At 45.7% G+C, this 14,585-nt stretch overlaps 1 protein-coding gene across 4 annotated transcripts in view; it reads right to left on the bottom strand.

The window, feature by feature from the left end:
* The window catches only part of Glt1d1 (glycosyltransferase 1 domain containing 1), a 65,582-nt gene that overhangs the window by 29,998 nt on the left and 20,999 nt on the right, over positions 1-14,585 (bottom strand). For all 4 annotated transcript variants that reach the window (XM_038344844.2, XM_038344845.1, XM_038344846.2 and 1 more), the window contains 2 exons: positions 9,928-9,964; positions 7,277-7,333 (listed from right to left, as the gene is read on the bottom strand). In XM_038344844.2, coding sequence (XP_038200772.1) covers positions 7,277-7,333; positions 9,928-9,964 — 94 coding nt within the window. The remainder of the gene's footprint in view (positions 1-7,276; positions 7,334-9,927; positions 9,965-14,585) is intronic.

Genomic DNA, 14,585 nt, shown 5'->3' with positions numbered 1-14,585 from the left:
TCAGCAGAAAAAGCTGGTCTAAAAGATCAGCGTTTGTAGCCTTTGTAATTGGCCATAAAACCACGCACGAGCAAGGCTGTCTTCCCGAGGATGGGCATTTGGCGATTTCTGTTTCATGCAAACCATTTTCTGAACTTACCTAAGTCCTGAGAACGAAAATTGTGTCTGTGTCATACATGTAGCTCAGTGCAGGAGGGACACAGTCGGCAAAGAGAATAACAAGAATGACTCTGGACAGAATCACACTGACAGGGAAGACTCCGAGCCCTGTCTTAGAAAAGTGTGAAATGAGATTCTGGCCGCTGGGCAGGCAGCTCAGTGGTAGTATGCTTGCCTTGCACGCCTGAGCACCTTTTGATAACAGCACTACACTCACACTCACCCCACACTTACACACACACACACATACATACACACGCATACATGCCTGTGTGTGCATACACACACACACACACACACACACACACACACACATTCTAGGCCAGGTGAGATGGCACATGCCTTCAATCCTAGGAAGAAGTAGCCTAAACCAGAAGGATAATGCCAAGTTTGAGGTCAGTGTAGGCTATGCATTGAGTTCAAGAACCAGCATGGGCTACAGAACAAAAGAGAGAAAGAGAGAAAGAGAGAGAGAGAGAGAGAATGAACATACGAAAGAAGGAAAATTCAGAAAGAAGGAATATGATCAAGAAACGTCATATGTTGGGGCCAGAGAGATGGCGTGATGGTTAAGACTGTTTATTGCTCTTGCAGAGGACCCAAGTTTAGTTTAGCACTCTTGAGGCCACTTCTAAGGGCCTGCAGCTCCAGCTCCAGAGGAGCCGACGCCCCCTGCTGGCCTTCTCAAGCATTCCACCCAACTGCCTGTATCCACACAGATTTACATGCATAAATAAAAACAAAATAAAATCTTAAAAAAATAAAACATGGCCAGAGAGCGGTGGCTCATGCCTTTAATCCTACCATTGGAGAGGCAGAGGCAGGTGGAGCTCCGTGAGTTTGAGGCCAGCCTGGTCTACAAAGCGAGTTCCAGGACAGCCAGAGCTGTTACACTGTCTTGAAAAACCAAAATAAATAAATAATAAAACATTTTCTATGTATCAAAATATCATAATGTATAATGTCATATACATACATACATTTTGTGCATAATTAATATATTGTTTAAAAAGTTACTACGCTCTCTGAATTGAATTTCAATTCAATATCACTAAGTTATGTTGAGGGTTTTATGTCCCCCTCCCATACTCTGAATTTCCTAACTAATCTTAGCAGATAAACCTTAGTGAGTGCCAGAAGCTATGGAGGGAGTGTGGACGCAAGGTCGGAGAATTGGCATTCAGGCACCGGAATCCAAGGTCAGGAGTCAAGCGATTGTCTTTAATAAATGATAAGCTATTCTCTTTAATAAAATCTAAGGGGAGGAAGGGTCAGGATGGAAAGGCAACCCAAGCCTTGATTCCCAGGGAAGAGCTGCTAATGCGTGCCTGAGCCTCAGACTGAAAGTCTGCTTGCAGCCAGAGATCAAAAGTGCCTTCCAAAAATGTGCTTATTAATTTCAAAGCAAACATAATTCTGTACATGGGGAAAATAAGGGGGAGGCTCCTTAGCTAAAGGAGCGGTCTCTCAGTCCAACACACAGGACCTATGTATTCACACACATGACCTACATACACACACTGCCACATAGAGGCATGTTGAACATGCGTACATACATAGGAGTATACACGGTCAACAGGACAAGCCATCTAGCTACAGAATGAAACATGACCCCAATCTGCTCACACCCTTGATGTAGAGATGTGTTCAAATCCACGGGAGGAAGAAGAAGGAAAGGCAGCCAGTGGGAGAGCCATGGGACCCCCAGGACGGGAAAGTGGTCTCATTGAATTAGGAGAAAATTATAAATAGGCCAAATGCTGCACCAAGATGACATTCTGGGAGCTCACATAATTGCTTGGGGAGACCTGGTACCTTGTAAACACCTATGTGACTTAGGTGCTGAGGACACTCACAAGGGTCACCTGCTCAGAAGAACTGCTTGAACACCCCTTGGCCCAGCTGAGAGGTCGTGGGGAAACCTAGCCTTGTACCGTCTGGGACCTGGATGGCTTGGAAGGACAGCCCTGGGAAGAAGCTGATCCATGAACCTCATCCCTGATTTCCACAGGATGCTGCCTGTAAGTTATAGGAAGATATGAACCGCATTGCAGCTGAGAACCCATGCTGCCTGTGCGTCACGTACAGTGCTTACTCACAATGACGAACATACTGCGGGGGCCGGAGAGACCCCAGTGGTTTAGGGAAATGGATGCTCCTACAGAGGACACGGGGTCAGTTCCCACCACCCGTATAGCAGCTGACAACCACTCCAGTTCCAGTGGATCTGATGCTCTCCTCTGGCTTCTGTGGGCACTGGGCATGCACATGGTACCATATCCACAGATAAATAAAAATCAATTTTAGAAAACTTGAAAGTACACACATGCACACACACACACACACACACACACTTCAGACTTCAGGTGGGTGATGATAGAATTCCTCAACCTTGAAACAGGGTTCCTACAAGGCCACAGATCATCTTGCTGGACCTTGTTTGACCATCTGTTGGGAGAGCCGGTGTCACCTGAGCAGGCAAGTCTGGGAGGCAGGGACTTCAGGAGGGAAATGTGAGCTATGCCATGCAATTCTTTCTGCCCTTTGTCCCCTTCCGGAAGGAGTCTGCCCCCAACTGTGTGCACCAATAAACACAGTCCTGTCTATTGAAAGATTAGAATCCTGTCTCCTTCGGGCTCCTGTCTCTTTCAGCTATCTCAGCAATCTAATAGATGGGACTACAGAACAATTAGTAGGGGGCTTGTCTAGCTTGAAGGAAGCCCTGCACCCACTCACTGGCAGGGTATAAACCAGGTATGACAATGCTTACCCACAATGCTATTACTCAGGTGGAGGCAGGGGGATTAGAAACTCAAGGTCATCCTCAGCTACCCACCAAATGTAAGGCCATCCTGGGCTATATAAGATCCTGTCTCAAAAATAAGTTATTTAAATGAAAATAAATAAAATAAAAATGTGTACTTCAGACTGACTACTGGCAAGGTGCCTTGACGTTTGCTATTCAGCAAAGTGCACACCCCCCAACTCTCTAAATTGATTTTGAGCCTCCTGCCCCAGAAGACCCTGGAGGGAGCCGGAGTTAATCCTATATCCGTTGCGCCTCTCAAATCTTTTTCCTGGGCTGGAGATTAAATGTAATGAGAATTCAGGAAACTAAATTAGAGAATGACAGACGAGGGCATTCCATGCCTGCTCTTCTTCTGGAAATAAAAAAGGGGGGAGGAGAGGAGAGGAAGAAAGAAAGAAAATTCAGAGAAGAACCTGGCATGTCCTGCCCACAGAGAGAAAGCTCATTTTCAGACAAATGAACACTCAAAAAAAAAAAAAACAGAACCACAGAACCAAGGACTGGAGTCCAGCACTGTTGGAAGTGAACTCTGTCTAGTGTAGAGGTTCTCAACTTGTGGGTCACGACCCCTTTGGCAAACCTCTATCTCTAAAAGTATTTACATTACAACTCATAACAGTAGCAAAAATGACAGTTATAAAGTATGAACAGAAACAATTTTAAGGTTGGGGGATCACCACAGCATGAGGAATTATCTTAAAAGTTTGCAGCATTAGGAAGGTTGGGAGCCACTGGTCTAGTGAGTGACCTGGCAGGCACCCTCCGGCCCTAGGTAACTTTAAGGGAAAGTGTTGTGCTTTGTCCTTAGCCTTTAAAGGAAACAGAAAGAGATGGGCCTGCCGAGGCTTGGGGAAAGCAGATGCTACCTAAAGCTCCAGTGACTTTTGTTCGTTGTTTAAGTCAGAGCTGTGGCTACAGCCTGCTCACGTCCTCCCACACTGAGTTAGGCGGAGGGCAGGTGTGAACCCAGCCCTGGCATGTACGCAGGTGTGCGTGTATTTAACATAGCTCAGGGGCCAGCGGGATGGTATTTTTAGCTTTGAAACAAAATACGCCTTTTTTTTTTCTTCTTCTCGGTGGTCTAGCATCCATCCACTTCCAGCGACAGACGAAAGCCGGGGCTGTCTGATCTCGCGTGAGAACAGCTGGGAGAGAGCCAATGCCAGTTGCTGCGGCTTCCTGCCCCGCCCCCCATGTCAACACTTCTTCCATCATTGGCTTTGTTTTGCAAGGCAGGGTCTGGCGTAGCCCTAGCCGGCCTGGAACTAGCTGTCTAGCCCAGGCTAGGCTTGAGTTTTTTGAGGAACCTCCTGCCCTTGCTTCTGGAGGGGTGAGATTATGGGTGCGAGCCACAGTACCCTGCCTTGGCACCTCTCCTATCCCTCAACTGTAAGTGTGAGAAGGGCGGTGTGCTGACGGAAGATTTTAGAAAAAGTATCTTGATTCACGGATGCATAAAGAATGGAGATCCATCATCCCATAGCAAAACCAAGTGGGTTTTCTTGGAAATGGACAGGGAGTGGGCTTTAGGATATTTGGGTCTCCATCGCATAGAAAAACAAATAGGGTTGGAGGGATGGTGGGAGGAAGGTGAGCCATGGTGGTACACAGGCGGTGGTGGCACATGCCTTTACTCCCAGCACTCGAGAGGCAGAGACAGGTGAATCTCTGTGAGTTCGAGGCCAGCCTGGCTACAAGAGCTAGTTCCAGGACAGCTAGGATTGTTACACAGAGAAACCCTGTCTCAAACAAAACAAAACAAAACAAAACAAACAAAAAAAGGCATCAGATGTACAGGTGGTACATGCCTTTGATTCCGGCACTTAGGATGCAGAGACAGGTGGATCTCTGTGAGGTTAAGGCCAGCCTAGTCTACAGAATGACTTCCAGGACAACCAGGGCTGTTACACAGAGAAACTCTGTCTCAAAGAACAAACAAACAAAAACTAGCATCAGATGTCTAAGGAGCAAGCTATAAACTTTGGTAACTCACCGACTTAGATGGTCGTGTGAGGTTCTGCTCTACCTGCCCACCCTCCATACCCAAACAACTAGAAGAACGTAGAGGGCATTTGGTCACTAAGAGCCCATCCAAATCCTTTACGTCTTCTGTCCTCATCGTCTGAGGCACAAAGAAGGGGTAGGGCACGATCTCGGGTCACAAAAACTCCAGAATTCCAGTGAGACAGAGCAGGGCTAATAGGCCAGTCATCCCCCAAGAATGAACTCAACAGAGACAGTCAATTGTACAAATGGGGACTCACACCTGACTGTAAAACCCACAGAAGAATTCTAATGGCTCCTCTGATTTACTGTATTCCTCCTGCAATCAGCTACCCCAGCCACAGCCAGAGTTTCCTTGAACCCACTGATGCCAAGCAGACAGGATTTCTAACTGTTCACATTGAGATGGGACAGTAGCCAAGTCAGCCTATGGGGAAAATGCCTTCAGTGGAGTGTTTTAAAACTCCTGCCTGTTCTGTTGCTCACTCAACTGCAAGCCCAGCCATCAGCCCTGAGACTGGGGGGTTTGATGAAATGCCCATTTGGAGGTCGGGAATTATGGGTCTCAGTTATGCCCCCGTCGTGTCCTATAATATATTGAAACTGAAATAACCTTAAGGCAGGCAATTTAAAGCCTGCCCCCCCATCCTGAAGAATTGTACCCACATGCTGACATGAAGAAGCAATGGGGTCTCAGGGGTTCATTTGTAATGCCGAGAACAGCCACACTGCTGTCATGGGGATTGATGAACGTGCTACAGAAATTTTTTCGAATAAAATGCTTGGGATTTTTCTTTTCAAGTGAAACTAAAGCTGACGTGCAATCTGTGGTGGTTTTAGGTGAGGCTTTTGGAGAGGAAATGGGATTGGAGTGTCCTTACATCAGCTGCGGATGGGGAGCTGGTTTCAAATTTTGAGTCTTGGGAGTTTGTAGTAAAGCCTATAACTTCAGCTTTCCCCTCTAGGACCCCACAGCTTAAACCCTGAACAACCCTGTAAACACTACTAAATATAGGGCTGGGGATATGGTTCAGTCAGTAAAGAATGGACTTGCAAATGAGGACCTACCTGTGTTCAATCCCCAGAAAGCTTTTTTAAAAAAAAAAAAAAAACCAAGGTGCCAGGCATATGGATGTGCACTTTTAATCCCAGTGCTGGGGAGATAGAGGCAGGAGGATTCCTGGGACTCACTGGCCAGTCATCCTGCACTACTGGATGAGCTCCAGGTCAGTGAGAGATACTGTCTCTAACGAGGTGGATGGCTCCTAAGGATGACCTGAGCTTGCGCTCTGGCCTTCACACATACCCAAGTGCACACATCTGAGTGACCATCTCACATACCCAAGTGCACACATCTGAATGATCATCACACATATCCAAGTGCACACATCTGAATGATCATCACACATATCCAAGTGCACACATTTGAATGATCATCACACATATCCAAGTGCACACATCTGAATGATCATCACACATATCCAAGTGCACATATCTGAATGATCATCACACATATCCAAGTACACACACATCTGAATGATCATCACACATATTCAAGTGCACACATCTGAATGACCATCTCACATACCCATGTGCACACATCTGAGTGACCATCACACATATCCAAGTACACACATCTGAATGATCGTCACACATATCCAAGTGCACACATCTGAATGACCGCACCGTCAAGCATCACTACACAGCATGGTCATTTCTGGAAAAAGATCTTAGCTAAAAACAGAGGAATTCTTGTCTTCGAATCTCATGTCAAGAGACAGCTTTACTTTTCTATCCCTTAGGACCCAGAATAATCTAATCTAATTGGAAGTTTTGATCCTTAAAAAAATTATATACAGCAGGCCTCAAGTATGGACAGTCAGTATTTAAAAGACTTGGCACAATTAACTTTTGTTCACACATCATGGCTAAACTCATTTCATACCACAAGTAGGAGCCAAAGTGGTTATGTTTTTCTGAATTCCACAATAGGCTAGAAACCCCACACACACACCACCATCAGGCTGTGTCCTGATGCCATCCTGCCAGGTGACAGTCTTGCAAGATGCATGGAGCTCCGATTAAGTGTACCATCTCACACAGAAGCCAGCTGTTAGGAATGCCTCCTAAGAAAACATCCAGGTGAATGCATAAAGAAAGGAGGTCACACCACCCCCGTTACTGAAGATTTAAGCATTATAGAAAGAGAAAAGCAGGGGGTCCAGCAAGATAGTTCGAACTGCCCTAAGGGCAGATGGCAAGGGATGCTTCTGGCAAAGTCCCAGAAAGGGAGCCATGCCTTACCTGATTGTTGGAGGAAGGTGTTCCAGTTAAAGTTGACATTTGGTATCGTTGCAATTCCTGGTGGAAGGAATATAAAAGAAAAAGATGTGAAGTGTTGGTTCTTATAACTCCATTCAACTTCCCGAGCACTACAATGGAGTTTCATGAGCCCCTTGGCGCAGAAATTGGGTGCACCTGTGGATGCCAGGGCCACACCATTCTTCCCCCTCTGGGTGGTACAGACCTTGAGCTCTTTAAAGAGACTCAGAAAAATCTTTTAAAACATTAGCACTTAGTGGGTGGTAGTGCACGCCTTTAATCCCAGCACTCAGGAAGAAGAGGCAGGTGGATCTCTGTGAGTTCGAGTCAGCCTGGCCTACAAAGCAAGTTCCAGGACAGCTAGGGCTGTAATACAGGGAAACCCTGTCTTGAAAACCCCAAAACCAAGACTAAAAATTGATGTGGGATTCCCCCTCTGTATGCTGTGAATACCATTGATTAATAAAGAAGCTGTTTGGGGCCTGTGATAGGGTAGAGCAGAGCTAGACGGGGAAAACTAAACTGAATGCTGGGAGAAAGAAGGCAGAATCAGAGAGAAGCCATATAGCCCTGCCGGAGACAGACACCAGAACTTTACCCAGTGAACCACAACCTCCTGGAAATACACAGATTAATGGAGATGGGTTAATTTAAGATATGAGTTAGCCAGAAATACGCTTAAACTATTGGCCGAACAGTATTGCAAATAATATGGTGTCTGTGTGATTATTTCGGGGCTGAGCAACCGGGAACTAACTAGTGACTTCTTACTATAAACAAGCAAACAAAAAACTGGGTAAAGGTTCACCTTCATTTTTTTTTTCTGAAGCATGCATGGGCAGCTCGTATATGGTGGTTAGAGAGATGGCTCAGCGGTTTAGAGCACTGCCTGCTCTTCCAAAGGTCCCGAGTTCAATTCCCAGCAACCACATGGTGGCTCACAACCATCTGTAACGAGATCTTGTGCCCTCTTGAGGAAGAAACCTGGTCAGTCATCCTCATCAACTTAGACCATGAAACCCAGAATGGACAAGCTCACCTTCATTTACAACTCCTAAATTCAAAAATCGACAAATACACATTTGTACTCTCGGCCAAGAGTGATGGCTCATGCCTCTAACCCGGAAGGCTGGGAAGCAGGAGGATTGCATCCAGTTCCAAGCTCTCCTGTAACCCATGCTGGCCACTCACTCAGCTTTGACCTCCTTTCTGAGTTCACCAAGTGCTATGGTCTCAGAGGCCCACTAGATCCTGGGTGACACGATGAAGCCAAAAGGGGGTCTGCGGAGCCGACACATGTCAGTGTTCCCTGCCTCGGCCACTATACCTGTATCCACCTGACTCAAAAATCACTCCCAAATCAGTCTTTGGAACCCTCTGTCCATCCCCTGCCCTCTAGGGTAGTGCCTTGTAAGGGTCACTGTAGCTGGCTAAGAAAGTCATGTGCCACTGTTGGGGGTCCTGGGAGAGAGGGAGGATGGCTTGGTGCAGAAGAGTTCACCCAGGACAAGGCAACTCTTGTCTCACTTAGGTGTTATACAAGCTCCTATAATTACAGCTAAAGATAGAGGTAGGATGACCCGGAGATCAAGGTCAACCTGGGTCAGAGAGTCTCTAAAAAGAAAAAACAAACATGGGGCTTGTTAATCTCAGCCCCCAGGAAACAGAGGCAGGGGGATCTTGGTGAGTTTGAAGCCAGCCTGGTCTACAGAGCCAGTTTCAAGATAGCCAAGACTACACAGAGGAAAATCTATCTTGAGAAACAAACAAGAGAAAGAAAGAAAGAAAGAAAGAAAGAAAGAAAGAAAGAAAGAAAGAAAGAAAGAAGAATAAGAAGAAGAAGAAGAAGAAGAAGAAGAAGAAGAAGGAAGGAGGAAGGAAGGAAGGAAGGAAAAAGAAAGGAAGGAAGGAAGAAAGAAAAAAGAAAGAAAGAAAGAAAGAAAGAAAGAAAGAAAGGAAAGAAAGAAAGGAAGGAAGGAAGAAAGAAAGAAAGAAAATACACCTGGACAGTGGAGTGGAGTCTGTCTCCACTGGTGGAAAACGTGGTCATATGCATTCCTCTCTATATTTTATAATTTCCCCGTCTTTTATTCTAATGTTAGAAAGCAACAGAAAGTTATCCTCTCTGCTAATTATTCTAAGTATGTTTCAGAAACTATAGTATCTCATCACCCAACATTGTTTCAAAATATAGAACAAATTGGGGCGGAGGGAGATGACTCAGTAGAAGAAGATGCTTGCCACCGAGCCTGAGTTCAATCCTTGGGATCCACATGGTAAAAAGAAAGAACAAAGTCAGGTGGTGACACGCGCCTTTAATCCCAGCACTCAGGCTGAGGCAGGGGAATCTCTGAGTTGGAGGGCGGCCTGGTCTACAGAGTGAGCTCTAGGACAGCCAGGGCTACACAGAGAAACCCTGTCTTGAAAAACCAACAGAAAAAGAGGGGAAAAAAGGAAGAAAAGAGAGGAGAACCAAGTCCCAAAAGTTGTCCTCTTTCACATGTGTGCAGTGGTATGAATATGAACACAAATAGGTAAAATAAATGCAATAAGCTGTATATGTATTATAAATACATTTTAATAAATCACACACACACACACACACACACACACACACACACATATATTCTTACCTTGACTCTGGACAAAGATCTTCCCAGTAGCATGTGGCTTTTGAAAGGGAAAGAATGGGGGGAAAGTTAATTGGATGATCCAACCATTCTATGCTTTTTAGGAATCAAGATAATTAAATACCCTTTTGGAAACATCTCTAAGTCACCCACATTGGCTTCTTAGGAGTACAGAGGTCCTTCCACCCTAATGGGTTTTGCATCTCTAAGAAGAATGAAGAAAGAAATGCCTCATACTGCAGCCTCATGGGGGCTGTCAGCAGGAGAGTCCCTGAGGTCCAGGAGGGCACCTGCTGCTGAAGCAGGGGAGGGCGGGGCAGTGCCATTCAGCGATGGTACTTTGTCCCTGACTTGAGAAAGGTATCTCCCATCCCTTGGGATGAAGGAAGAAGAGGAAGAAAAGGGATAAAAGAAAAGAGGGTGGGGAGAGGAAAAAAAGGGGGAGAAGGAGGTGGTGGTGGGGAGAGACCCAAAGAGCACAAGTGGTGGCCAGGGAGGACAGGCAGAGCCCTCGGTGTCTCCAGGATTCAGGCAGAAGCAGCGGTCCCTCTTCTGCTCCCTCCTTCCTTCTCTCCCTCTCCCTTCTTCTGTCCTTTCCCTTCCTTCTCTCATATCTTTTCTCTTCTTCCTTCTCTTTCTTCCCTTTTGTGACAAGATGCCAACTTCTTATTCTTTGTGGCGTTCCCTGGTGAAAGGTCACAAAGCCACTAGAGGGCAAAGAGTTCATTTCTCTAGGTCCTGGAGACATGGGGGACTAATAATCATTAAATAAACAAAGGTGGGAGCTGGAGAGGGGCAGGAAATCCTCTGCCCCATGGCAGAGGGGATTCGAAGATGACATCGGCTATGGTTGAAATACAGCTCTTGTGGAGGTGAGCTGTGGGGACCAATACTGTGTAACGTTTTATTTTGTAACCTAATATTCTCTTGTTGTTACTGTTGTTTTGTTGTTATTGTTTGAGACAGGGTTTCTCTGTGTAACAGCTGTAGCTTTCCCGGAACTTGCTCTGCAGACCAGGCTGGCTTCAAACTCACAGAGATCCACCTGCCTCTGCCTCCCAAGTGTTGGGATTAAAGAAGTGCGCCACCACAGCCCAGAGTAACCTAAATATTCTGATGAAGGCAGGAAGGGATACCAGAAGCCAGAGGTCATCATTCCTGTCATGTGTACGCACACACACACACACACACACACACACACACACACACAGGTGCACACATACATATATGGGGGAGGGGGCATGGCGCCATCGCTAACAGAGCAAGGTCCTGACATTATAAGGGGTATGCACAACGGTCCTCAAACTAATTTGTCAGTTTGGAGAACAAGCCGTGGGGATAAAGCCCCTCCCGTCAGGCAGACATCCCACGGAATGATGGAGAGTCAGCCGCAGGTCTGAGGACGAGCAGCTTCCATCCAGAACACTGAGGTTCCCTTCAGTTTGGCTTCGGCCTCAGCACCACCGTTTACATTTAGCTCTTTGAACCATTGGTCCAGCAAAACCTCCGCTGTCCTACTCGAGATGCTGTATGGCGGGTGCGGGTGTCCCTGAGGGAATCCCTTGAAATCCCAAGTCTTTAAAGAGGAAGTATTTCAAAATTTAAACAAAAAAAAAATCACTTCTCAGTTAGGCACAGTGGTGTTGTCTATAATTTCGTCACTTCAGAGACTAAAAACAGGAGGACGGCCTCGAGTTCAAGGGCAGCCTGGGCTACAGCGAGACCCTGTCTCAAAACAAAGCAAAACAAAATGAAAATCTCCTATTTAAAGAAGATGGTACTTTTCATAAAACAAAGCAAAAATAAATAAATTAAGTGAGGAGGGGACACGGGCAAGTTACCCGGTGGCACCCTAGCCCTCGCTAGCACGTAAATGCAAAAATAATAACAAGCTCAAAGATGTGCTAGGTAAACCCACAGCATGGGCTGTGGTATTGGGGGACTTTGTGCTTCAGAGCAGCAACTTCCTCAGAACTGACTTTCCTGCCCATGGCCCCAGAGCCAGACTTGTCTCCCTAGACATTGTGCCACACCCTGAGCCCAGCTTTTGCCAGGATTCCAGGCCTCTCATCTTCTGGCTCGGGGCCTCTCCATATTGGAATCCATATGCAGGCGCATATTCCCATCTCGGCCTTTTTGTTTGTTTGCATAAGATGGGACCTCCTGGAGCCGAGGCACGCCACTAAGGTTTTAAGGGGCTGGGGATGGAACTCCGGGATGTGCGTGTGCTAAGGAGCATGCTCCCTACTGACCTGCATCAAAGCCCGGTTATAAATGCCTTCCGAGTCTCACCCATGGATGTTTTCACGGTGAGACCCCGCCTTGTTTTACAGGGTTATCTCCTATAGTTACAGTATATTATGCAGTGTATTTTCTGCTTGGCAAGAGATTTTATGTGAAAAGGCGTAGGAGAAGGGTAAATAACCTCCTGAGAAGTGCCGATCTCTGTGTGACCTGCACTGATACAGCGTGTGAACACTGTGTGCATGGGTGGCGATTTTCTCTAAGCAAGCCGTAACTATTAGATCCAGTCTCTTAAGAAAGCTACAGTCAGGAGTCATTTCTGTGATTTCAAAACGAATGTTGAGCCTTAGATTCTGCATCTACTACAAGAACTTTTAATGTAGTTTCCACTGGCAAAAAGTTGAGTGTTACGAAGATTAGCCTTTTTATTATATTAGCCAAAGAACGGGAGGTCTTCTTATAGCTGTGGTCTGGTCTTTCTTTTCCTTTGTCTTTTCCCTCATCTTGTGGCGCTCCCCCTCAGAGACAAGCGCTGCACCACTGAGCCCCGCCTCCACCCCCTCAGCAAGTGCTATGGCAACACCAAGCTAAGCGGCGGCTCCTCCTTGGTGGATTCTAGGCAGGTGCTCTACAGCTGAGCCCAGCCCCACCCTCCTCATCCCCTCTCAGCTCTCTTTTCCGTTTTAGTCTATGAAATGGGTCCCTCACAGAGACTCACTTATTTCAGAGCGTGTACTTAAAAGGACGCTGCCTTTTCCTATCAAATAATTAGTCAAATCAAGTATTAAGTTCTCCCATTTATTAAAGTGGAATTTTAATACTCTTCCCCAGTCCTCTTAAACTATCACACAAAGCAGCCTCGGCTCTCAACCGTTCAGGCGTCTATTAAATCCCAGAGAAATAGCCCTGGAAGGTGAGTGAACAGACACACTCACAAGTCTCTAGGCACGGCCATTTCTTCCCGTCACAGAGTTCAGTTGCCAGATTAATTAATTTTGGGTAGAAAGGGGAACTGAAAGGGTCATCTTGACTTTTCGTGTTTGTATCAGAAAGTGTATTTCTCATGAGAATCGCAGCAAGATTGTGCTGGGATCAGCAAGTCACTACACCCAACTTAATTACCTTTCTAGAAATAAAGGTGGAGAGAATGCATGTCTAAGCTTTGAACTGACTTCTTTGCCTAAAACCACATTTAAATACGTTATTTCTGTGCACATACATATTATCTCCTTCTTAAAAGTGTGAGGAGGGGGATGGGGAGAAAAACCATGTGCCTGCAGTGCTCCAAGAGGCCAGAAGAGGGCATCAGAGCTCCTGGGACTGGAGGTAGATGTTGTAAACTGCCACATGGGAATTGAACCTGTGTCCTCTGCAAGAGCAGCCAGTGCTCTTCACCACTGAGCCATCTATTGCCTCTATATTCTCTCTTTTGAAGCCAGAAAGTACCAGGCATGGTGGTGTGGTAGTGGCTTCGAAACTTCTAATCCCAGCACTCAAGAGGCAGAGGGAGGCCCAGCTCTTTGAGTCAAGGTCAGTCTTTTCTATGCAGTAAGTTCCAGGCTACCCAGAGCTACATGGTGAGAGCATACTTCAGGAAAGAAGAGGGGGAAAAAGGAAGAGGAAAAGGAGGAAGATGAGGACAAAAACCACAAGAGCCCTAGAGGAGGTCCTATAATCTTTCTAATCTAGGATTACTGATATTTGATCACACTTTGGTAATAATTAGGCAAGATTAACAAGGCTACAGCCTGAGTCAAGCCCGCTTCCAAAACAGAAAACATAAAATTAAAAACCAAAGCTGGTTTTTCCTCTGGGAAGATTAAGACGGTGCTGCTCAAAACACATTATCACCATTCATGGTACATGAATCAAAGTCTCTCCTCCAAATCAAAAAGAATTCCATAAACACAGCTGAGTAAAAAAACCTTTATATTAGTTATACATATTTGTATTTGAAAAAAAATTCAAATCAAATAAAGGTACCAGGTTGAACTTTATTGGAAAACCCACCCAACCAATCCTGTACAAAATGTGTATTAAAAACAACTTCACTTTCAAATTTAATAACTATCCCAGCCTCATAGCTATGAAAATAAGTTAATATCATCTTTTATTAGGCTTATCTTAGTACCTCCTACATCCACATCCAGAACAAAGCCATCTAAGCTACCTCACAGTGTTTTCCTTCCTTAATTTTTTTTAATTTTTAAAATTTATTTTTAATTATATGTACATATTAAAGTGTGTGTGTGCACATGAGTTTAGGTGCCCATGGAGGCCAGAAGAGGGCATCAGATCTCCTAGAACTGGACGTACAGGCAGTTGGGAGCTGCTTGGTGTTAGACCTGACCTCAGGTCCTCTGTGAGAGCAATACATGCTCTTAATTGCTGAGCCATCTTTGCAGTCCTCATTTTTT

The sequence above is a fragment of the Arvicola amphibius genome, chromosome 10, assembly GCF_903992535.2.
Source record: "Arvicola amphibius chromosome 10, mArvAmp1.2, whole genome shotgun sequence".
Taxonomy (NCBI): domain Eukaryota; kingdom Metazoa; phylum Chordata; class Mammalia; order Rodentia; family Cricetidae; genus Arvicola; species Arvicola amphibius.
The sequence above is the reverse complement of the archived record's forward strand: the minus strand, read 5'-3'. Positions and strand labels throughout refer to the sequence as shown.